Consider the following 23646-nt stretch of genomic DNA (forward strand, 5'->3'; position numbering starts at 1 on the left):
TGCCCTTGACCGAGAAAGGTTGTGTTTGTGAACGCCAGGAAAAGACAGAGTGCCTTTTGTTTGTTAACTTTAGTTAAGTTTTGTTTTTAGCGTTTATTCCAGTTTGATTGGAAAATGAAATGTTCTACCTACGAATGAGTTGATCCGCCGAAGAGTCGTGATCCGTTAATGCTTTCTGTATGTGGTGAGAACAAAGTTGGTTTGTGTAGCTGAGAAAGTATATGGTTAAATCGACTTTTGTAATATATTGGCGCTCTGTTTTTCCCTGTCGTTGGGCCACTATTTATTGTTTATGGGCTAATTGATTTTATGATATATCTTAATGTTTTTGTTTCTTTTTGCAAATTGTTGATTTATATATTGTGTTCATGGTGTTGTTATATGGGATTCTTCTTTATTTTGATTGTTTTGATCTGTTAAATGGGTATTTTTATTTTGTTTACACTGTGTTGAGATTTTATTGGGAAAGTGTGTAATTGAGTTGTTTGCGTTGTTTACTTTTTTATTTTTTTGTCCTAATCATATTGATGTGTTAAGTGAAGTGTCATTTTAGAATTTGTTATTGACATTGTATCCTCTTTCTCCATTCCTTCCGTTCTCTTTTTAAACTGTATATTTCTTAAAGATATAATTGATTGAACTATCCTTGTTTATACATTTGTCCTATCTGAGATTGGCTGTCCAATTAAAAGGAGCCTGGCCCTGGGTATTACACTAGTACACATGGAGGCATATGGTAACCCTACAATGAGGGAACTTAGTGGTGCAGTGTGCTCATTCGCTAGCTTCTTAGGGTTCAAATCGGGCTCGGGTCACAAGGGAAATTAGATTGTCCGTCTAAACTCCAGTGGACCCCATATATTTTTGGTACAATCTGAAGTCTTAGCCAGCGCCTGCCTGTAGCCAGTGTCTCACCTTTCATGAACTCTAAATTCACTAATTTGACAGAAGTTTAACACAGCTGGAACCATGACAACGCTTTCCTGTATTAAAACAATACAGGAGTACAAACCAAGAGTTTAAAATCCATCTTTTGACGTCTTGTTAGCCATTTCAGTGTCGTTTTTGGCAGACAAATTAAAGGTATGAAGTGTAACTAAGAAAGAACAGTGACGCCACAGGCAGACAACAAATGACATTGATGTTATTCATGGGATCATTGAATGCAGCTCCTTATTGTATCATTAGCCTCAAATGCATGATAAAACGCAGGCATAATTTGCCATTGCTAAAAGGGTCCTAAACTGTACTAAGTGCTTTGTAGATCACATGCAGCACTTGTTCAGAAGGTAGTTTTCTATACTCAGTAAGCTTTATTGTGTCGATTACAGAATGTATATATTACAGAATGATGTCAAAAAAACAGCAACGGACAGCCCATTTTCACACAGCGCGTGCAAGAAATTTTGATTGGTACAATTTAGCCTTGCAGGAGTTGAAGAAGACGTCTGCACTTAAAGGAGTAACATTTTCTAGCTTCTATTATGCCTAGCAAACATTTTCTAGTCCCTGTTTCTTGTGTTGAAGATCTTTTTGCTCTTTGCTTTTTTGTTTTGTTTTGTATATAACATAATTTGTAATATTTTTCAAATGCATTATATTTCCTTTCTGGTGACAGGCTATGTGTATTCAAATATTTTGAATTATTACTCAAGTATTTTGTTTGAATGTATTGCAGTCATTTGCTTAAAAGAACAACAATTAAAACACATGTTTAAATATCAGAATATCCCCCAAATCTACCTTTTTAGGGAATACTAAACTTTACTTAACCCCTTGACAATGCCAAGCATTGTCTATGCCCTAGGTTGTTCCCATAATGCCACAATATTGAATAGGGGTTGGTACATCCAAACAGGCTTTTTAAAACAGTTTGGAGTTACATATTTGTGACTAGAGCCTATTAGTCTGAAAGTAAAACATACCGTTTTAAAACACCCAAGTAAATGACTCCCTGTTCTGTAAAGAACATTGTGAAGCATAAATAGAACACCGAGACCTTGACGATCCAAGATAAGAGTTACAGGAAGACAGCAAGTTGATGTTATTCATGAGACCATTGGATACAGCTTTTCATTGGATCAACAGCATCAAATGCATGATTATAAATCCTCTGTTTCCTTATTGTAGAAACGCAATAGTCCCAGTCCCAGAAAGCCTGATTTCCCATTGCTAAAAGGATGCTAAACTGTTCTAAGTGCTTTGCAGATCAGCTGCAGCACACGTTTAGAAGGTAGCTTCCTGTGTTAATTTGACGTTTCCCTCATTTAAACTGTATACACATAGAAAGGGAGCCCGTTGGTCTTTATCCAATAAGCTTTATTGTGTCAATAAACATACCGTATATATATTTGCTCTTCATGAAAAGTGCCATTTATTCGCTCAATAAATCTTCACATCGGCTCTAAAGGTGTGGGGCTGTCTGAAATGTGGACCCTGTGAAACCTTACCTTTACCAGACAAGCTTGAGTGATATGCATGTAGTTTAGATGGTGCTCTATGTCTTTACTATGCATTTTTCATGTAACAGTAAGTCAATGGTAATTGAAATTTTTTTATACAGTATTGGTAGGTCTTTACATTTGTTAACTGGCTCACTGGTGTGAGTCTCATTGTGTGCATTAACTCAGTGAATCACTCAATACAACAATTAATCCGTTTAATACTAATACTTTATTAAACATCAAAATCAGCGTGCAATACAAAAGAGGCATTTTATGTGCATAATTAGCAATTTCAGAGACAACAGTGTAGTATAGTCGAATAGCCGACTCGTTGTCACCTTTAAAAAAATATATTTGTAAATCATGTATTTGATCATGCCTGGTGCTCTATATGTGAATATTTTGTAACACTCTTCAGTTCATCCACTACATTTTAAAGCTGTCTGGAATTTTCTTTTACTCTATTTATGAATGTTCTCAAATATCACTTGTATGTACATTGATAATGTCAAGTGAAATGCAGTTAGTCAGCTACCTCGTTTCTGAGGTGGACTATCACTGAATATTTGACTTGTCAACTATTCGATGCTACCCCTATTTGAATAGATGCACATTTCTAATTTCAGTTTGGGAAGAAGGTCTGCCCCAATTTTAAAACACTGGTTAGCACTCCTATAAGCAGCATAAATATAGCTGCAATAATGTTGAAATAATCCACAATTCTCAGAGCACTCAAGTACAATATTTCACGGATTCGCCACTTATGCCTGTTGATTCCATCCCTGCCTGCATTGCACTAATGGATTTAGACACCCGAGTAAGCCTGTTCCAGTCCCAGGAATCTGCTCACTGTGTGTGGATGACAGTACTAATTAACATATCACCACCACGGGAATGGCATGTATCTCTTTCATTAATAATTGAATAGATCTACTGGAATGGTGTTATTTTAAGGAGTTACAAAACTCTTTAAAGGGGGCGAATGGTTTATTGACTTGTTTACCTCAACTTCTAAAAGATGGTTAACTTTCTGAACTACTTTCAAGATTTTAAAAACATCAGCCAAGTTCTTATTCTCATGATCTAGGTATAACAATTCCTCCAAATTCTAAACAGTGTTCTTTGATCTCGGCTAAATAGATCCCTCTTTACTATGCATTGATGCAACGGTAGGTAAGTCAATGATAATTGAAAGTCTGATATACAATATTGGTAAGCCTTCATATTTTGTATACTTTATTTTGTAAAATACAGATATTTCAATTATTCAATATTTCAAATCCCTTGAAGCTTAGATAAATACTGCCTTGTGTTAAAACGCATTGATTATCATGTAATATTGACTTCTTTTTATCATCTAATTTACAGACATTGCACAGAATCACAGTTCCATATTGGTTTCTGTAAAATCGCTTAATTAAATTGTAAAATTGCCTAAAAAATCTTCACACCAATATGTGGACTAAAGACGTTTTTATTAGCATTTGTATGTATTTATTTCCTTAGATATATACCAGCATGCATATTATAAATAAATCAAATACGTGTGATGTGAACTAGATTAGATATGTACAGTATATTTATTAACTGATTTGAGTTAGCTTATTCAGTTATAAACTCTGTACTACTGTAGCCGACACCCCTAGCTCCACTAGTTCCTGTCCGCGTCAGTGCGTGTGAGATTTTGCTGTGAGTGTTACAATAACTAATCTCGATCATAGTTTTTGTGCAGTCAGAAATCAGATTCTCCAGCAAAAACACACGAATCCTGCTCTACTGTGTAGGTTAAGCATTGCTTGAATCCAGCGCATGATCTGTTCATCTTTGTGTGGGTAAACCAGACAACATCGAAAAGGTAAGTTTTCAGAAGTCAAGTGACTTCTAATAGTATTTTAATTTTATGAAATCTTTTTTTTTTTAAATTCCAGCTGGCTTGTTCTAACCTAGACAAGGTCTGTTTAAGAAAATAGATTCGTTTATAGTAAGTTACTTAAGTCAATTAGGATGGGCTCGGGACTCGTGAAGAGTTTTTTTTTTTTTGGCAGTTCTTTGTATGCGCAGTTAAAGGCTATTTAATTGTCCAGAGTAAATCGAGCACTTGTTTAAAAAAAATGTTTACGGGTGGGGAGGGAGACCCCACTAGAAGATGCATGCATTTCAACCTAGTCCCAACCCCGAATTTTGTTTTAGCTGATGTCAAACGCGGCTCTGGGAGTGAATGAGCGCACCTTGCCTTGATTAGGCACTCACACATGCCCAAGCTCAGTTGGATTTGGGCCATTAACTCTGGTTTTTTTTTTTTTTTTTTTTTTTTAAATCGTGGGGAGACCCCACTACATGATGTATGTGTTTGTTTTTTTAAGTCCAGCCCAAAACGGAATTTGTTTATATGATAGCAAACAGGGCACAGCAATTTAGGGTTTAGCCGGTTTTGGTCACTCGTTTCAGAATGTTTCGGCTTGGGTCACCAATTTCAGAGTGTTTTCAGTAAAACATTACCAGATATATGCATTTTAACTCGGACCCACAACGGATTTTTTTTTTTTACTTTAAATGTATTTCTTCTACATAACTAATAAGGGTTACCCAGTTAAGACAAGGATTTAGCTAAATACAAGAACAATTTTAAGAAAAAAGTAAGAACATTTCTTTGGAAACTACCCTTTTTCTTAAGTTTCTTCTTAAGAAAATAGTTAAGAAAAGTCTTAAGAAATATTGTTGTGAATAGTAGTTCTTAACATTTTTCTTAAGTAGGCCTACAAACTTTTCATTTTAAGAACGTTTCAAGACTTGCATGCTTTTTTTTTGGAATAGTCAATTAGTTTTAGGCTCAGCTCACCACTACCACCCCTGCTCTGACTCAGAGGGGCGAAGACAAACACACTCTGTCCTCTGAAGTGTGTGCTGTCAGTCGCCCGCTTCTTTACACACTGCAGGCTCACCATGCAGCCACCTCAGAGCTGCAGCGTTGGAGGACAACGCAGCTCTGGGCAGCTTAAAGGCAAGCCCGCAGGTGCCCTGCCAGACCCCCCGGGCGGCGCTCAGTCAATTGTGCGTCACCCCCTGGGAGCTCCCATCCATGTTCGGCAGTGGAATAAGCCTGGACTTGAACAGGCGACGTCCAGGCTATAGGACGCATCCTGCACTCCACGCAGAGCGCCCTTACTGGATGCGCCACTCGGGAGCCCCCTAGTTTTTGTGTTTTATGACCCAATTTGAGCTTGTGCGTTGTTCACCACCCAAAAGTTAAAATTTCAGACCTGTGAATTTGTTAAACATTAAAGTAATTGTGTCTAACAAAATAGCAAACTGGGAAAGTTATTTTGAACCTATAGTACCAGGTGTCTGGTTTGTGTTTCTTAAAAAAAAAAAAAAAAAATGCAAACCAATGTAGCTAATGGGAGTACAAAATGGGTAAGATGTATATAAGTATTTTGTTAGCTGCAGTTACTTTAAGAATACACAACCATCAAAAACATCTATACAAAAGATTTAATGGAGCAATCCACAAGTGCAGTGGTATCTCAGACATTATTTATTTCAGTGGAGAATGACTGGGTGATACATCCAAAAAAGACTAGCTGTGTAAAGTTATGATAAATGGCCAAGTTAAAGAAGATACCAATGTTCTAAACATGCCTCCTCAGTGTGAATTGGGTCTTGTTTAATTGGTCATTATTTTCTACCACCTTTATTAATAACCCTTTTTTAAGCTGTGCCCTTCTGTTACGGTTGCTCTATTCTTCTATCTTCTATTTTTATTTGTCGGTTTTTGTGCCTGTGAAATGTTTTGGTCAGATTTGTAATAGCTGTGGCAATACCCTAAGTGTGCTAGTGTATAAAGTGTTACTTGACAGAATTCACTACTGTGACAAAGCTTGTACTTCAAGACTAGTACGTCTTTTATTTGAAATGGTACAACAGCACACTGTTTCAGATAGACAACTACCTTGGAATGACCCAGTGCCACTTTTCATAGGACTGTAAAGTGTACCTGACAGTGTCAACAAGCCTTTAAACTCAGGCAAACACTTCACTTTCACAAGTTCAATGGATTCTTTATACCAGACCTATCCAACCTTTTTGGTTTGAAAAGCCATTGTGATAGCCAGAGAGTTCTCAAAGAGCCTTACCTAAAAATATAATTCTATTACATATTTGAAAAACAGAACAAATAAGATTTCTTTACTAAAACTAATTAACTGACTGAATAGTAGCCCAGGCAGTTTAAAAGGGTAGATAAGGTTTAACCAGACAGCAAAAGACAACGTTGTGTTTAAACACAACATCTATTTATTGCTTGCTTCCAGTGTCACCCACAGACTTTTTCTGCCCCCCCCCCCCCCCCTCCCACCACGATGAGATTATGTTAATGTGGTTGCTGTAATTCCTTTTAAGTAAAAGCTTACACACAACAACCACACATTCTTGGAATGCAGGGAGTGATTAACTGTAACAGCTTTGTGCCTGGTAGGAATGCTGGCATTAATTCTTTCTCTCAGCTGTAAAAAAAAAAAAAAAAAAATTCAGTCCAAGCTCCCCGGAATGCCCGGGCCCCACCGGAATGCCCGGGCCCAGGACAAAATTCCCAGTTGCCACCAGCCCGCCCCCTGTGGGCGGCAATGCTTACTTCTACCAGACTATCAATAGCATGTGTAGTTTTTTAAAACCCATCAAGAGCCTTGAATGGGACACTCCAGTTCTAAATCAAAGCAGTCATACTGGGGAGCTTCATACCTGTTACATCTTAGGTGTTCCTGTTATATGTGTTCTCCACCACTTTTTCTGTGGTTGTTTCTATATAGATTATTAGAAACTAGTCTTAAACTAATGCCATTATTGTCACCCACCAAAAAGATCCATTTCTTAAGTGAGGTGATTTGAAAAACTGCCACTTTGGGTTTGCAGTGTACTCCTCTCCAGAGATGTTCCATTTACAGGTACTAACTCACCGTTTCAGGGGGAAAAAGTCAGTTTTTATCCTTGAACCTAATCACCTCATTATCCTTCAACAAGTTCAAATGTTGTATTGAAATATGCTGTTGTCTTGAAAACATTAGCCATCTGTACATATTGTATGTTTTTTATGGACCTTCAGAATTCAAAGGTGCAATAAAGCTCAGGTCATAACACTTTAGTTCAGTTTGACAGTACTATTATTATTATTATTATTATTATTTATTTCTTAGCAGACGCCCTTATCCAGGGCGACTTACAATCGTAAGCAAATACATTTCAAGTGTTACAATACAAGAAATACAATAACTTTTGTTCAAGCAAGTGCTTCAGTGTATCTTCAGTTTACTATCAACAGGGCTTCAGATACACTATTGCTTCAGTGTATCTTCAGTTTACTGTCAACAGGGTGTAACCTTTAATGCCATTGTGTTGTTTATGTGTGTTTTACCTCGTGGCAGTTTTATGAGGTTTGCAGTGATATTAGGGGCTTCTAAACTGAGTTCTGAATATTGGCACAAAATAATCCAGTACCTTTAGAATGACTGAAAACATAAAGGCATGGAATGGTATTCAAATATACATCCCCTTAATACTTCATAATATAGTCATTCAAAAGAAGCAGTAGGACACCTGTGCTTGTTTGTGATACTTAGGGGAGGGCCATTTGTTGACTGTTTTACCATTTTCTTACTAGATATCTTATCCCTGAATCCATAATCCCCTTCTCTTTGAGTGGATGCTCACAAGAGCAGTGCAGCCCTGGATTTATATCAAGTTGCTAGTAATGAAGCTCGACTAGGAGTGAGAAATGGAATGACCATTAACCCCACTCAGACCCCTTGTTTAGATCAAAAACAGAGAGCTTTGAAGACAATGGTTTTGTAGTTGGTACTTGTACATCCCACCACCTCAATGTCTTATCAGTGTTTGCAAACATACTCCTAATTTGTAGCAACAATAATCTTCCAAATAGCCCACCCTTACACACAATTATCCCTGAGCGGACTTCATGAACATTAGTTTCTTGTTCATCCACAATGTAAACAAACAAAAAAATATCTGTGTAAAACTCAATTCACTTTTTGGTCTTATTCCTTCATGTGTTTCCGTATCTCCTGCAGAGGGCGAATATCCCAGTCAATGTAAATATAGTGGATTGTTTTGCATACACAGTTTATTGTATGTTATTGGTACAGTAGCACAATTAAACATTGCTTATGGAAATTGGCTATTCCAGACAGGTATATGTTCAACGGCAATTGGGGATCCCTTTCTTTTGATAAACGGTCACCATACACAGTTCAGAAAGACACAGAAACTACAAAAGATTACAAACTGTAGTTTATGGTAATAGATTGAGGTCAATAATTCTCAATTCAGGAGAGCTGACGAGTTCATATGTTCACTGTGACACTGCCTATAAAACATTATGCATCCCTATATAATGTTTGATTGTTATCGACCTTCAGAATTAAAAGGTGTATTAAAACAATAACATACTTTGAGTAAAATTTGAAGACACTTTCTCTCCATTTTATCTCTAGTTTACTGTATGTTGTACAACAGCACAACTGATTAGATCTTTAAAGATATGCTATGATACTGTTTCTTTATTTTTTACCTCATGTCCTTGATAATTAGTTATAGTGCTTCTAAAGTGAGGTTTATTTTCTCTATAAAAGTCCTCAACTTCCCTAACCCTAACCCTGACTTACTTGCCTTGTTGTTTGGTTGTTTCCTAATTCTAGAGAAATTGTGTCAGACTCTGAGCTTAACTATAACGTTTCAGTCAGCGTATTAATCACCACACTACTACAGTATATCAAGGAAAGCACTAGCAGAAACGTTTGTCTCCTTGACTTGGTGAACCTTAAAACTCTGATTGTGTACTTTGAAGAATTAACATACAGTCTATAAACCTAGAAGTTTAAACTTATAAGAAGGGCAACTAGGCTGATCCCAGGACTTAATGACATGCGCTATGAGAACAGGTTAAAATAATTCAATCTCTTCAGTCTAGAAAAAAGAAGGGAAAGAGGCAACTTGATTATATAAATGGTATAGATAAAGTTGACCCAAGACACTACTTCACATTTAACACAGACAGAAGAACAACAGGGATACGTGGAAGCTGAGTAAAAGTAAGTTTAGAACAGATGGTAGAAGCACTTTTTATAATTCTAAATACATGGAATGGCCTACCAGGTGAAGTAGTAGGGTCTAAAACACTGGGAACATTTAAAAAAAAGACTATTCTATGCTTTTAAATTAGTACCTCCCAGTAGGGGAAAATGGTGTGCTTACAAGGGATGAGCCTTGATGGGCCGAATGGTCTTTTCTCGTTCTCAAACGTTTCTTAAGTCAAGGAGACAAACGTTTTGGCTAGTGAGGAAGGCACATATTCTGTAATAATAACTGGTCCACCAATATTATAATTAGTTCTTGATTTTCTGGCAATAGCATGCTGTGCATTAGGTGGTGTTTACCAATATAAAGACACACTTTGGCGAACAGTGAAAACTAAGACATTCTAATTTGAATGTACTTGCTTTTAAAATATATATAACAAACAGTCCTAAACAAAGCCTTTGTTTTGGTGTATCTGGTTACTCAACTAGTGTGTTTATTTGTGTTTTCTCTCTTAGCTGTGTTGATAATATTCCTACTGCTGAAAATGAGGGAAGACAAAACAAGAAACAGAAAAGGAACTAAAAACGGGAATGTTATAAAAAACCCTGAAACCCATTCCCACCAAAGTGGAGATGAAGTAAAAGCCACAGCACTGCAGAAAGATGTGAGTATTCCTGTTTTCAAAGTCTAGGGACATTTCCATTGAATAGTAGCACAGTTCCTTTACAGTACTGTTCGTGCTGACATTTTTAAAGGAAGCAAAGTTAATACATTCATTATGTAAAGGGAATTCAATACATAAAGTTTATCACTGCAGTTTGGGGAGTATATAAAGGTTATTATACAAGTTATTATCTTAGTGACAGGAGAGAGTAAGGGAAGCAGAGTTGATTAGACTGGTTAGGTTGTTTAGTCCTTTTTCATTAATTTATTTAGGATTATTTTACAGAAGTTTAATGAGACAGCATTGTAAATAGGGACTGTCTCTATTTAACCCTCTATTAATCCCTTTAATAGAGAGCTGTTATTTATGTTTTTCTTTAATTATTTATTTGTATAGATGATTGTGACATTTACGTGAAAAAGGAAATTCATTGATTTTAACAAAACATGTTATAAATGTATGAATCAATACCTAAATACACAGGGTGATTCATTCCTTGTGAAAACTGGAGGGCACGTGGAGAATGATATGTAAAGGAAAAATGCCTATGACAGAGACAGTTTGTGACACACTTTTTGGTCACTGTTGGCTAAGTGTTTGGGGGGGTTTGTTCAAAACTGTATTTAAGTAGAATTGAAAACAATGCAAAACAACAATGTTGTGCACAATATGAATCGCCCTGCATAAGTTTGAAATCATTAGAAAAGTTTTAATTCATCCGAGTGTCAGATTCATTCCATCCACACTAGTAATGCGTGTGATTCATTCTGATCTGGCTGCTGTTGCAGGTGGGCCTGATCAGTGGTATTTGCCTGATTGTTGGGACAATGATCGGCTCAGGGATCTTTATTTCTCCCAAATCTGTGCTTCTAAACACTGGAGCTGTGGGGCCGTGTCTGTGTGTCTGGGCAGCAAGCGGGGTCCTGGCTACATTGGGTGAGTGAACCGGGCCCTTCCACATTCTTCCTCATTGGAATGAGCAATCCCGCTCATCTCTAAAGCACTAGTTAATAAAGAGCTTAAAGATCCCTCTTTTGGTTTTAAAAACAACGTAGTTAAACGTATCAGCTCTAGTGTGATGCTAATAGTGTTAGAAATATGTCATTTCTTTGCCTTGAGCCACACCAGAAGTGTACTTACACTGATTTCCATTGATCTGCAAACACATACAGCCAACATTGACTTTCAAATAGCACATTGAGAGGAGCATCTATCTTTCTCTACTCTTAAACACACACAGAGGAATCAAGCAGGACTCCAGCCAGACAAGAGTTAAATGATGATTGGATGTAGTAAAATACACCCTTCCTATGGCTCCAAAGGTCACAGCTCATAATTGTAAAAAGGGGCTAAACAGTTGATGCGTTTTTATTTGTTTTGTTAAAAGCGAGACTTCGATGGCAGTTTTTTTTTTTTCCCGTTACTGGTGGAAACACTGGTCGGGTACTGCATTGTCTGTATGTACAGCTCTGGCCAAATCACCCTATAGAATTAACACATTTTGCTTCATAAAGTCGCATGAAACCTGCTGAATAATGTTACATTAACTTCTTATTGAATTGCATATCGCTTTGAAGTTTAATGAAAAATGGACAATTATGGCTTGCGGTAGACTTTTGCGCTATCATTTTGTAGTTTCTTTGATTACATGATGTTTAATAAAATATCTACATCATGTTCATAGAGTTGTTTTTTTAATTATGTCTCAGTCCTAACATTCTAGGTGATTTTGGCCATGGCTGTAGACTTCCACCATTTCAAATATTCCCAAACTGAAAACAAATAACACAAACATGCTAAATTCTAGACACTATTTACTAAACAAATATAAATATTGTCAAAATACCACTTACAACAAATGATAATAGACTATCATTCCAACAGTTACCATCTGCTATTGAGCACTTATTGTTGGGGTCTTTTCAATTGACTTAAGCAGCGGGGAATCTAAATACTTAAATTCAAAACATTATCACAATTTGGTCCTAATTGATATATATATATATATATATATATATATATATATATATATATATATATATATATATATATATCCCCTTTTGGGTATTTTTATGTAAATAAAACTTTTCCAGACTGTTGTCTTTTAAAGCAAACGAGTTTAAAGGGTTACAGAAAACCCTGCAGGTTTCCTTTGCCTTGGCTGGATCCTGTGTTGTCTGTATCAATATATTTTCAATATAATCTTGATTGTTTTGATATTTTTATTCACAGATCGTAAATCAGCTGAAACTACATTTTTCCATCTTTACTCGCGAGCGGTCGGCATGATAAAGAACATTTTGTATCTAGATAATGCAACAATAGAGGGGCTCTGATGGCATATTGTGGGAACTAAAAATGACAAGCCGCGTTGCAGGAGGGAGCATGATTTGGCTACACTGTGCTGCTTAAGGAGAGAAATTATTTGAATTAATTTTGATAAATTAATTCCCCAGTGGATTTATGACCCATAGGGGGTGGGGTCTACTACCCCCACCCTAAAATGAATAAACCTGATTTTCAGATGCCCCAATTTTCACTGTATTTCTGTTGCATCTAGTAATGGAAAAAAGTGGGTCAAAACATCACTCTGAGCGGAAAACACCAGTAAGATATAAAATATATTTATTTACACCACTGTTACGCTCATTATCACTAGTTAACACTGTATACAGCAAAGGCAAAGTACTGTATTTCTTATCAATCAACCAATCTTTATTTTATATAGCGCCTTTCATAGTGGACCACCATCACAATGTGCTTTACAAGATACAGTAAAAAAACAATGCATTATACATTAAATATGTATAAACACTACAGGGTGTTCAAGGTGCATACTGTTTTCCAGGGGCTCTGTGCTACGCTGAGCTGGGAACCATGATCACCAAGTCTGGAGGGGAGTACCCATATCTGATGGAAGCTTTCGGGCCCATCCCTGCTTTCCTGTATTCCTGGACCTCCGTTGTAGTTTTAAAGCCGTCCTCCTTTGCCATCATCTCTCTCAGTTTCGCTGAGTATTCAGCAGCACCTTTCTATCCCGGCTGCTCTCCGCCTACGATTATCATCAAGTGCTTGGCTGCAGCTTCTATCTGTGAGTAATCAGGTCCAATTGCTGTAGAAAAGCTGGTTCATTCACAATTATCAAGACTCAAGATAACTCGTCAATGATTTGCTTCGTGTTAAAAGGGTGTTCTTAACTAATGTGTCGTCTGTCTCTTTCCTGCCCAGTGCTAATTGTCACAGTGAACAGCATCAGTGTCAAGCTGGCCAGCTATGTGCAGAACTTCTTCACGGGTGCCAAGCTCATCATTATCTTTGTCATCATTGGGGCTGGAATCGTTCTTCTTGCACAGGGTGAGCTGAGAGGCAATGGAGTGATAATTCTAGGATTTTGAAATGTGTGATCATGATAAGGTTCGTCAGGTAGTTGCCTGGGCTTCGTCTAAAACATTCAATCATAAGATTTACAGTATAGTATAAGACTAATGTGGTGATATGCATGATATAGCTCTCATGGTGCTTGCATGGTTACACTGCTACTGTTTTTCCCCTTTAGCCAATTTTTAAAATGTATTTTTATTTATTTGTTTATTTAACCCGGATATTTACCCGTTGAGGCAGAGGCCTGGTTTACAAGGGGGTCCTGGAAAACAATAAAGACAATTACAAATACAAGCAACACAATAAAAACATGAGTGGTTCACACTTACTCGGGAGCATACAGCGATCTAAGAACAGAATAAATAGGACATATCTGTTTGCTAATGTGGACTGAAGGAGAGGCATTGGCAGTTCTAAGCAGTTCCCAAATATGATATTTAAAACTAGAGAAAGAAAGATGATAAAATTCCATCTTCATGCTATGATGGAAACAATTCCATGTCTTCGAGTTGATATGCAAAAGATAATTCTCCCAAACATGTTAGAACCCTTGGAACAGCCAAATGAACAGAATCCTGAGAATGTAAACTATAACCAATGATAGTCCTTTCTACCAGAGCACTCAAATAAGAAGGTACTACCTTTAAAACCCTTACATACAAAACAATTCCAATGAAAAAGCCTCCGATTTGTAAATGACAGCCAACCTAGTTTTATGACAATCATGTGCCAAAGGGGAGCACTGTAAACAAATCTGCAGCAAGTTATACAATACACCTAGTTTATGTGTTGGTCGTAAAGTAATGCCAAGGACAAGGGTAATTAAAATTAAATTAAATATTTACTATGGAAGTTATTTCACTGGAAATGGAACTAAGGGTATCGGATCCTATGTGGACCCACTTGTGCAATGTTGGTCATTTTGAGTTGAGTTTTCTTGCTTTGCATCCTTGATTTAATGTGCGCGCTGCCATGTTTGAACATCATCTTTTAATATTCACCCATCTCATAACCCTAAACAGCATACTGAAGCTGTTTAAAGATGGCGCTCAAATAAAAAAAAATAGATACAAAGTACTTAAAATAAGTAAATTTGCACAAGTGGGCCTTCATGTAGGCAAAATGCCCTTCTTTTAGATCCCAGCCCTTTATAAACATCTTAATCCACAATCCTTGCATTAGCACTCATCTTTAGGGGTGCATATTCTTATGGGCTTATACATGGTACCAAGTAAATATCTGTGTTTTCACAAAAAACTGCAGATTGTCCAAAGTATGCATCTATTTGCTTGATTATATGGTAAAGGTTTATTTTTAGTACATTATTAAAAGTAATTCTATTGTGTTTGTTAATAGCTCCTAGCAATTATTGAATGCATTTAATTGCCAACCTAATTAATCTAGATCAAAACAATATCATATTCTGTATTGCAGGAAATACACAACATTTATCCAATGCATTTGAGGAGTCGAAAACTTCCTTTGGTGCAATTGGCTTAGCGTTTTATAACGGACTCTGGGCATATGATGGATGGTAAGTAAATGTGAATATTTTCTAATCAACGTGAATATTTTTGTATATTATTATAGGGAATACTGAATAAAACTACAACAGGTAACCTAGTGTAATCAGTACAACACATTATCTTTTTATCAATCAAGGTCTAACCCTAGGTTAGAAAACCCTCTTAGGTTTCAGTTTCAGTCCAGTCCTAGTATTTGAAGATGTTCTCTTTCTCTTTCAGGAATCAGCTGAATTTCATTACCGAGGAACTGAAGAACCCATGCAGGTAAGTTCAGATTGACTTACATTTCATACATTACCACATCGAATTTCTTCACGAAAATCTACATGTTTTCAGAATGGCCCACAGAGTTAGCACTTTGCCGACTGTTTCTCGTGACACATCAGTAATGTGTGCAGTCTGGCATAGCCATGGTGCCAGACATGCTGTTACTGCCAGCCCTCAATAAAAGTCTGATGTGCTGGCTCACCAAACAGATTTTCAGCAGGGAGATGCAGCCTTTATATATTATAGAACATATGTAAGGTATGCACATGCAAAACAAATGAATCAGTCATGTGAGCACATTTTTCAAAAATGTGTGCTACACATCATATATATATTTTTAATCCTCAACCCTTGTATTTTTTTTTTTTTTTTTTTATCATTTTTGGGATGTTTTCAAAAAATAAAATTCAACCAAGTTTGAAATGCTTAACTCATATGTTGCCTCACTCCAGCAACCCATTTACCAATCAGGAAGAGTGAAGACCAACTACTGAACTTTGTACCCGCTGTCAAACAAACTGGCACTTTCTCATCCACTGCATCTAAGCAAAGGATGTTACCAAGCTACTGAACCCTGGAGGCAATGACCCCAGTCTGAACATTCTCTGAATGGCCAATAGGGGTCCCTGAAGTGCAAAGAGATTAACTAAGCCCAGGTGATTTCTCACCACGCGGAGGTTCAATGGCTGTGCAGCCTCTTTGTGAGCCGCAAGCCAACATGGGCAACTCTGCCCGACCAGGATTCGAACCAGCAAGCTCCTGATCGTATCACCCTGCACTCCATACTTTACATGGGATATGATACATTAACCATCAAGGTATCCATTTAAATTTAGATTTTAGCATGATTTATAAGCACTGGAGAAGCAATTAAATGGCTATAAAGATTGATTAGATAGTCAAAGATTATGATGAGGTTCTATAACAGACTGTTGATACCAACTGAATTAATTTAGCCTAGAACAAAGAAGAATTTGGGGGGATTTGATTGAATAAAATCTTAAATAGGATTTTACAAAGTTAACCCTAGCAGATGAGCACAGCCTAGGAACCAGGACCAGAGGACACCGTTATAAATTAAGTAGAGACTTATGAAAGAGGGTAGTAGAGACTTCTTTACACAGAGAGTGGTGAGGGCATGGAATGGGTTGTACAGTCATGTTGTTGATGCTGAATCACTTATATCCTTTAAGACATGACTTTTGTGATTAACCAACCAGCACTGGACAAGCACCGATGGGCCGGGTAGCCTTGTGTTGTTTGTACATTTTCTTATCTTGTTGTGTGTCCTGGTTATTTACTGTAGTGCTAATAATAATGGGCTGTATGGCCCTTGTCTTGCAGGAACCTGCCCCTGGCTATCATCATTGGCATTCCCTTGGTTACAGTTTGCTATATCCTGGTCAACATCGCCTACTTCACAGTAATGAGTCCCACAGAGCTGCTACAGTCCCAAGCGGTCGCTGTGGTAAGGGCTCATTTTATTGTATGAAGCGCATCACTGGTTTGTATTTAAAGGGTTACTGAACAACAAACTCATTACTGTATCTGTGCTGTAACACATTTGTTTTGTGATTCCCATCGCCAGTACTATATAATACAAAATGTAATCTTTAGGGACCTGGGGTTAAATTGTAAACAAGGCTGTGAGTCTGTTTTAAACCACCAGGTGGTGATGTGTTTCAGACTGCTCCCTGGTTAAAGGAAGTTGAGATTAGATTAGCTTCCTGTGCACTGGCCTTGTGTTCACATTATTTTAATGCACAATGGCCGAGCCCAGCGCTGCAAGCCATGATACCCAATCTATGTTTAAGTGCCCTCCTGGCGGACAGTTCCTCCTGCTGGCTAGCTATAGTATTGTCAGCAACAAAACATCATCATCTTATTATTATTATTACATAAATTATATGACAAGTTGAAGCTCTGCCATTCACTTTCATGTGGTTGAAAATTCTGTTATAAAAATCCAGCACTCATCACATATTAGCTATAACTAGAGGAAGCATGGGCAGTATGTTTATAAAACTCCTTATCTCCTTGTACAGTAGTTCTAGTAATTGCTTAATTATTACACTGCTATGGATGCATGTTGAGTGTTGATCCACTGCATGTGGATTATCTGATTCAACAGAAAACTGTAGTTAAAGTGTAAATTGTTTTCTAGACTTTTGGGGACAGAGTCTTGTATCCTGTGTCCTGGATAGTTCCTCTGTTTGTTGTGTTTTCAACCTTCGGTGCAGCAAATGGTACTTGTTTCACAGCTGGAAGGTAAGAAACCTTTTCTAGTAGATATCTGTATAATTAAACAGGTCAATATTGTGAAGTGAGATCGCTGGTTACTACGGTACCAAAAGGTGCTTGAGACTCTGGAGAGAGTCTAGCAAAGAGCAACCAGACTAATCCCTGGGCTTAAAGGACTGAACTACAAAGACAGGCTGAAATAACTCAATCTATTTAGCTTGTAACAAAGAAGAATTAGGGGCACACGATTTAATTCTTTAAATTCTTAAGGAGTTGACATAGTTAACCCTAACCAATACTTTACACAGTACAGAAACCAGGACCAGAGGACACAATTGGAAATTAAGTGCTGATAGACATAGGACAGAAGGAAGGGGACACTTCTTCAGAGAGAGTGGTGAGGGTATGGAATGGGTTACCTAGTGGAGCGATTTACAGTTTAAACCTCTCTTTAGAGTTTTCAACCAATTGATATTGTATATGTAAATGTTGTGTCTTGGTTTGTCTTATCAGGCAGTGGTGCTCAGATACTGCTGGCATTGCTGGCAGGCTGTCGTTCTCTGGCTCAAACTATACAATAATGAAAAGTAGTCAAAAACATATTGCTTATAATGGGATCATTTGTTTTTAAATAAAAATGGTTATGTCATCAAACTGTGTTGGGTGTTCGTGTTAGAATTTTTTTGTTGTTTTTTCATGAAAATGAAGCTGCTCGGTCACCTGATTTGTCCAAATCACATGATGCCGTTCTGTGTAATACACTGACAGGTACCCCCTCCCTCTCTCTCTGTTTTTTGCCAGGCTAATCTATGTGGCAGGGCGTGAAGGTCACATGATCAAGATCCTGTCCTACATCAGTGTCAGGCGGTTCACCCCATCACCAGCCATAATATTCAATGCAAGTCTGCATTTTGCCTTTATTATCACTGCACCCTTCTCTTTAATAACCTTTTTAAATAGACATGCTTATTTATGCAGTCAGATCATTGTTTGCTCATATGTTCTATAGCTTAAGATTAATATATCCTTCAAATAAATGTAAAGAGTTTCCTGGTACATTCCTAGGTTGCAGGTCAGATTCTCTTTGATGGTCTAACTACAATCAGGCTTTGTAACGTTGAGCACAGGAAGTATTAGGACTGTACCAGGAAACGCTTTACATTTATTTGCATTGTATGTACACCTATAATTTTAACATTGAGACATCAATAAAATAATAGTAGGACAGTATTTCATGATAGATTTTTCAAAATGTCACATTTTTCAATTTTTGTCAGTTTTTTGCGAAGTATATGGAAAACTATAAAGCGGTGTGGAATTACATATGTTAACGGAATATACATGGGTCTGTGCGTATCCCATTTTTGCAATCAGAATAAGGGTCATTGGGACCTATTTCACTATAGGTTATGAAGGCTGTATATTCACAATCATGAGTCTAAGTGCAAGCATTTATGATGTGATGCTATAGCATTTTAGTATTACTGACATTAACCCAGATATGCCTGAATTGTTATTCCACGTGACCCATATGTAGGACAATAGGCATATATTTAATTAAATGCTACTATCAGTATAATTAACCTTTCAAGAAATGTTATTGACATACAATTTCTAGAGTAGTGGTGCAATAACTTTCCACAAATACGTTGAAAAGAATATTCAACACACCAGCACAAGAACTACATGCCACTGAACTGTGAATTGTGGACCCAGTTGCTCCTGCTGACCCTGCTTTTAAATCTCAGGGGATTTTGAGCATTATCTACATCATCCCGGCAGACATCAACACCCTCATCAACTACTTCAGTTTTGCTGGCTGGGGATTTTATGGTGTGACTGTCCTGGCGCTGATTGTGATGAGGTTTACAAGGAAGGATCTGGAGAGACCAGTGAAGGTACAGTCCAATATACAGCACCCTGCTAATGCAGCATTGCCTCAAATGTGGTTGGTTCCCAGGTTGTGGAAAATGCTCTGGAACAAACCCAGCTGAGGTTTATCCTGGCAGGGTATGGGTTGATCGCCTTTACCAGGCTTCTTTAGTTACCGTATAGTTCTTAATACTGAAAGAAACTGTCTTAGACAAACGTTTTGACCAAAGGTTTTTGTCTATGCCCTCAATGCCGAAATAAGTTGTGGGTCAAGTACAGCATTTTACAGTACTTCCTTATAAAAGTTTACCATGGTATTTTTACAGTAATTTTGCCATTTTCCCATTTTTTTTACTATGCATTTACCATAGTTTATTTTAATATGCTTTACCGTACTGTATCTCTCTAGGCTTTACAATGCTTACCTGTGCCTTACCATCCTTTCACTGTTTTATTACACTTTGCTATACTGTAATTGTGGGAAACTTTTAGAACAGTTGCTTTAACCACTTATACTTTAGGGGTAACCCTGGGATAACCATGGGTTTGCTGCAATAAGAGTGATTCCCCTGTGCTGTAAAACGTTTTAATCTGTCAAAATGTGACTCAAAACTCTTTGCACCGGTGCGGGTTATTTTTGTACTGCTACAAGATGAAATTGAGCCCTATGTCAAGTAGACAAAAAAAAAAACGTTTTACCTGAGCATTTCCCCTGACCCTCCTCTCCTATTTGCTTGGGTTTATCATTCTCAAATAAATGTGTGATTTAACATTGCTGTAAATAAATCTTTCCCCTCTCGGCTCTGTTTCAGGTGCCCATATTCATTCCTGTCATCGTGGTTGTCTTGTCCTTCTACTTGCTCCTCGCTCCCATTATTGACAAACCGGAATGGGAATACCTATACTGCACAGCCTTCATTCTGAGCGGCCTGGTTGTGTATCTCCTGTTTGTTCACCTCGAATTCAGCTGGACTCGCAAGGTTATGGGTAAGTATTTAACTACAAACCACCTTATGTCTCTTCTTAATTATGAAAATGTGGTTCGCTTAAAATATGGCTGTAACATGTGAAAAATAATCGTCAGTTATGTAAACCAATCACAAACTACAAAATGGATGGGTTAATGTATACCAAGACACTACACTGCCAGTAGCCAGAAAGCATTGATACATAGGTAACTTGAATAACTTTGTAACAAATGTACATTAAATGTTTAAAACCATTCAGATGAACCATTCAAAAATGAAGTATTTATTATGGAAGTTGTTTCAACTTTAATGCAAACCAGCATAATTATATTTGCAGAACTGAACTTGTCTATTGCCCCATTCTTTTTTTTTCCCCCCCTATGGGTATCAAATTTGTTGTAGGACCAGTTGTGCAATTTACCTAATTTTAAGGTACTTCTTCCAAATGTTTTTTTATTTATTTTTAAATACAAGCATCATCTTTAAACAATATCATCCTTTTAAAATGTATTGCAGAAGACTGGAGTTGTTTCAAAATGGCACTCACATAAAATATGGATGCAAAACAAGACACATTATATTAACATGAGAAAACTTGGACCTACATAGGATTTGATACACAAGGGGATATTTGCTGACAGTTAAAAATAACCTCCGATAATTCACTGGCGTAGTGTGTAATTCCAGTTTAAAGAACTCGTCCCTGGTAAATATCACCTTTAGTAGAAGGTGGAAATGTGTGTTTCTGGCGATTAGTGTTTTTATTCAAGTAAAAGATGAGTCGCAATGGAATTCTACTGTACTGCTTACAAGCTCTTCTGTGAGAAGAACTGGCACTAATTTTATCAGATTTAAAAAGAGAAAAAATACCTTCAAATGAGCAAAAGTGGGCCTACATAGGATATAGAATGTAGTAAGAATTGAATTTCTTGAAATATACCCTATGGTTGTTCCACTAAAGGTAAAGTAACTTCCATAGTAAATATTTTCAAACATATAAAAATAAATCAGGATTATTTTTCATAAATATTTATCAGTGTCCTCATAGACCGTGAAGTGGAAAACTACACCTGTAACCTTTAACTAGAGTACAATCAAACCTTGATAACTTCTCTGGCATACAAATATTGTTATAATAAAATGAATTCTCCCAGCAGCCTCTACATTATTCAGAGGTATACTGGTTGACTTTAAATTAACGGTATTAGTTATTTCCATGATTCTGTTCATTTTGCATCAATTATTCAACTATCAAAATAAACCCATTTTACAATCTACCCTTTGTCCCAATTTAAGTTTGGTGAGGGATATTTCACTGTAGGAAACAGAGTAAAACTCACATGTACTTAATTTACACAAGAGAAAAATAGTATTTTGATAATGTCTAGAATGGAATTAGATTAAGTTGCAGCCAGAGAACACTGTATGCTATCCTCCCCTCTGGTCCCCTTTCTCTACAATTGGCAGGTTGTTTCTCTCAAGGCTGCCTATCAGATACATTTATACATTCTAACAGAAAATCTAAACTCTTGTAAATTTTGTTTCCTGACCTTGAGAGATGTGTTATTAAAGCATGTGTGTTTTTCAGGGCCTATTACAATGCACCTCCAGATGCTCATGGAAGTAGTTCCTACAGAAGAGCAACAATAAAACTGGGCCTCCATACTGCTTGGGGATGCTATGGGATAAAGTGAGGCTGTGTTGTAATGACTGGATTTTCCAGAGACTTGTATAAAGGATTTGATGCTAACTGTAGAGAGGGTGGGTCTTGTAACCAAATGAGCTTTAAAAGGTTAACATGACTGTCCAGCAAGGGTCTCAATCATTCAGCCAAAAGACCTCAAAATCGGTTTCACATTTTAGTCAAGTGTATCAAAAATGTATATAATAGCCTGTATATGTCTTCATTTATTTTGTCTGCAGATGAGAAATAAGACAATTTTAATATGACAAAATGCATATACATGCACATTTAAACCAATGGCATGTCTTTACCATGTTGACCATACTGTACAACCCTTAGTATCCATGTACAAATATTGACGTTATATAATACAAAATTAAATTCTCAATTATAACAAACTGCAATGTTTATGGAGCTAGCTGCTTTGTTGTACTTCTACAAATTGACACATTCTTAAAGATACCACTGTTTAAAGTTACCCATAAGAAAAATGATTTTGTAATATGAGCATGTAAAGTTTGAATATAAAAACGTTATCAGCTGTGGTAATGTCGTTTTTGTTCTTAGCCAGCCATATATTCTTTTTATTAGCGGTGTGCTGATACTTGTACTCATACAGTAACTGCCTTTAAGAAGGATTTGTCCACAGGTATTGAATGAATCCCTTCATTAACAAGTGGTATTTGAAACAAGAAACACCGTCCTTCCCTCACCTTTACAACCGATTACCACTCAATGGCAATTAACTTCCACATTGTGTTTTTAAAAAGCCGATTTAGAAGCGATTTTTCCACTCGTCTCAGGCACAGACATTTACATCCGTACTGCCAAGGTCGTGAACTGAATTAAAGTTTATGGTGGTGCCATAGCTATACATTATAATGGCTATGGCACCACCCTCATTCATTTATTCCAGGCAGTAGACACACAAAGTGGTCATTGGTGGGAATTTTTGGTTTAGATCGGCCTCAGACTCCTGGGTCTTGTATGAAAAGACTGAAGTGTAATGTATGTGCCTGTACACGGCAAGTTGGATTTTGCAGGTTTTGTGTGACCCCAGTACAATGGAATATATTTTCTTTCTTTGCATTTAATCCTCTTAGTGATTTTTAACAGAACTGGCACTAATGAAATTTAGCTCCTGAGAATCAATGCCAGTTTATACATGTGACTAATCTGACTAAGAAGCTGCTAGAGTATTCATATTGAAAAATCAAATGAAAATTATTAGTACTGGCACATCATCTACTAGCAAACTTCACAATGTTTTGCCAAGGTCTTGGGTGCCACCTACTGGTACTGCGTAATACATTCTGCTTTAGCTTACAATATTCCTTTATAAAAAAAACATAATTTCTTTAATTTCAGAATGGTCAAATTAGAGCCCTAGTTCCCCAATTCACAGCATGAAGAATACAGTATCTTTAGAGCCGTCTACCTTTATACATTCACGGGACGGGTCGGATCGGGTCCCCCCCCCCCCCAAAAAAAAAGAAAAAAAAGCAAGGAC

At 37.1% G+C, this 23646-nt stretch overlaps 1 protein-coding gene across 4 annotated transcripts; it reads left to right on the forward strand.

Annotated features, from left to right (window-relative positions):
• On the forward strand, positions 1 to 22681 carry slc7a9 (solute carrier family 7 member 9). 4 transcript variants are annotated; one of them, XM_058993629.1, is made up of 13 exons: positions 1 to 184; positions 10049 to 10197; positions 10986 to 11133; positions 13046 to 13288; positions 13426 to 13551; positions 15013 to 15112; positions 15324 to 15368; positions 16716 to 16839; positions 17536 to 17639; positions 18414 to 18510; positions 19361 to 19510; positions 20297 to 20471; positions 22041 to 22681. In XM_058993629.1, the coding sequence occupies exons 1-13, from the start codon at positions 169 to 171 to the stop codon at positions 22100 to 22102; spliced, it is 1539 nt and encodes a 512-aa protein (XP_058849612.1). In that variant the 5' UTR covers positions 1 to 168; the 3' UTR covers positions 22103 to 22681. The 4 variants fall into 4 exon arrangements, with proteins under 4 accessions (XP_058849612.1, XP_058849613.1, XP_058849614.1 ...); XM_058993630.1 differs by having other exon boundaries at positions 2 to 177; XM_058993631.1 differs by lacking the exon at positions 1 to 184 and adding an exon at positions 3391 to 3617.
• Positions 22682 to 23646: the final 965 nt, after the last annotated feature.

This window comes from Acipenser ruthenus, chromosome 20, assembly GCF_902713425.1.
Source record: "Acipenser ruthenus chromosome 20, fAciRut3.2 maternal haplotype, whole genome shotgun sequence".
Classification (NCBI taxonomy): domain Eukaryota; kingdom Metazoa; phylum Chordata; class Actinopteri; order Acipenseriformes; family Acipenseridae; genus Acipenser; species Acipenser ruthenus.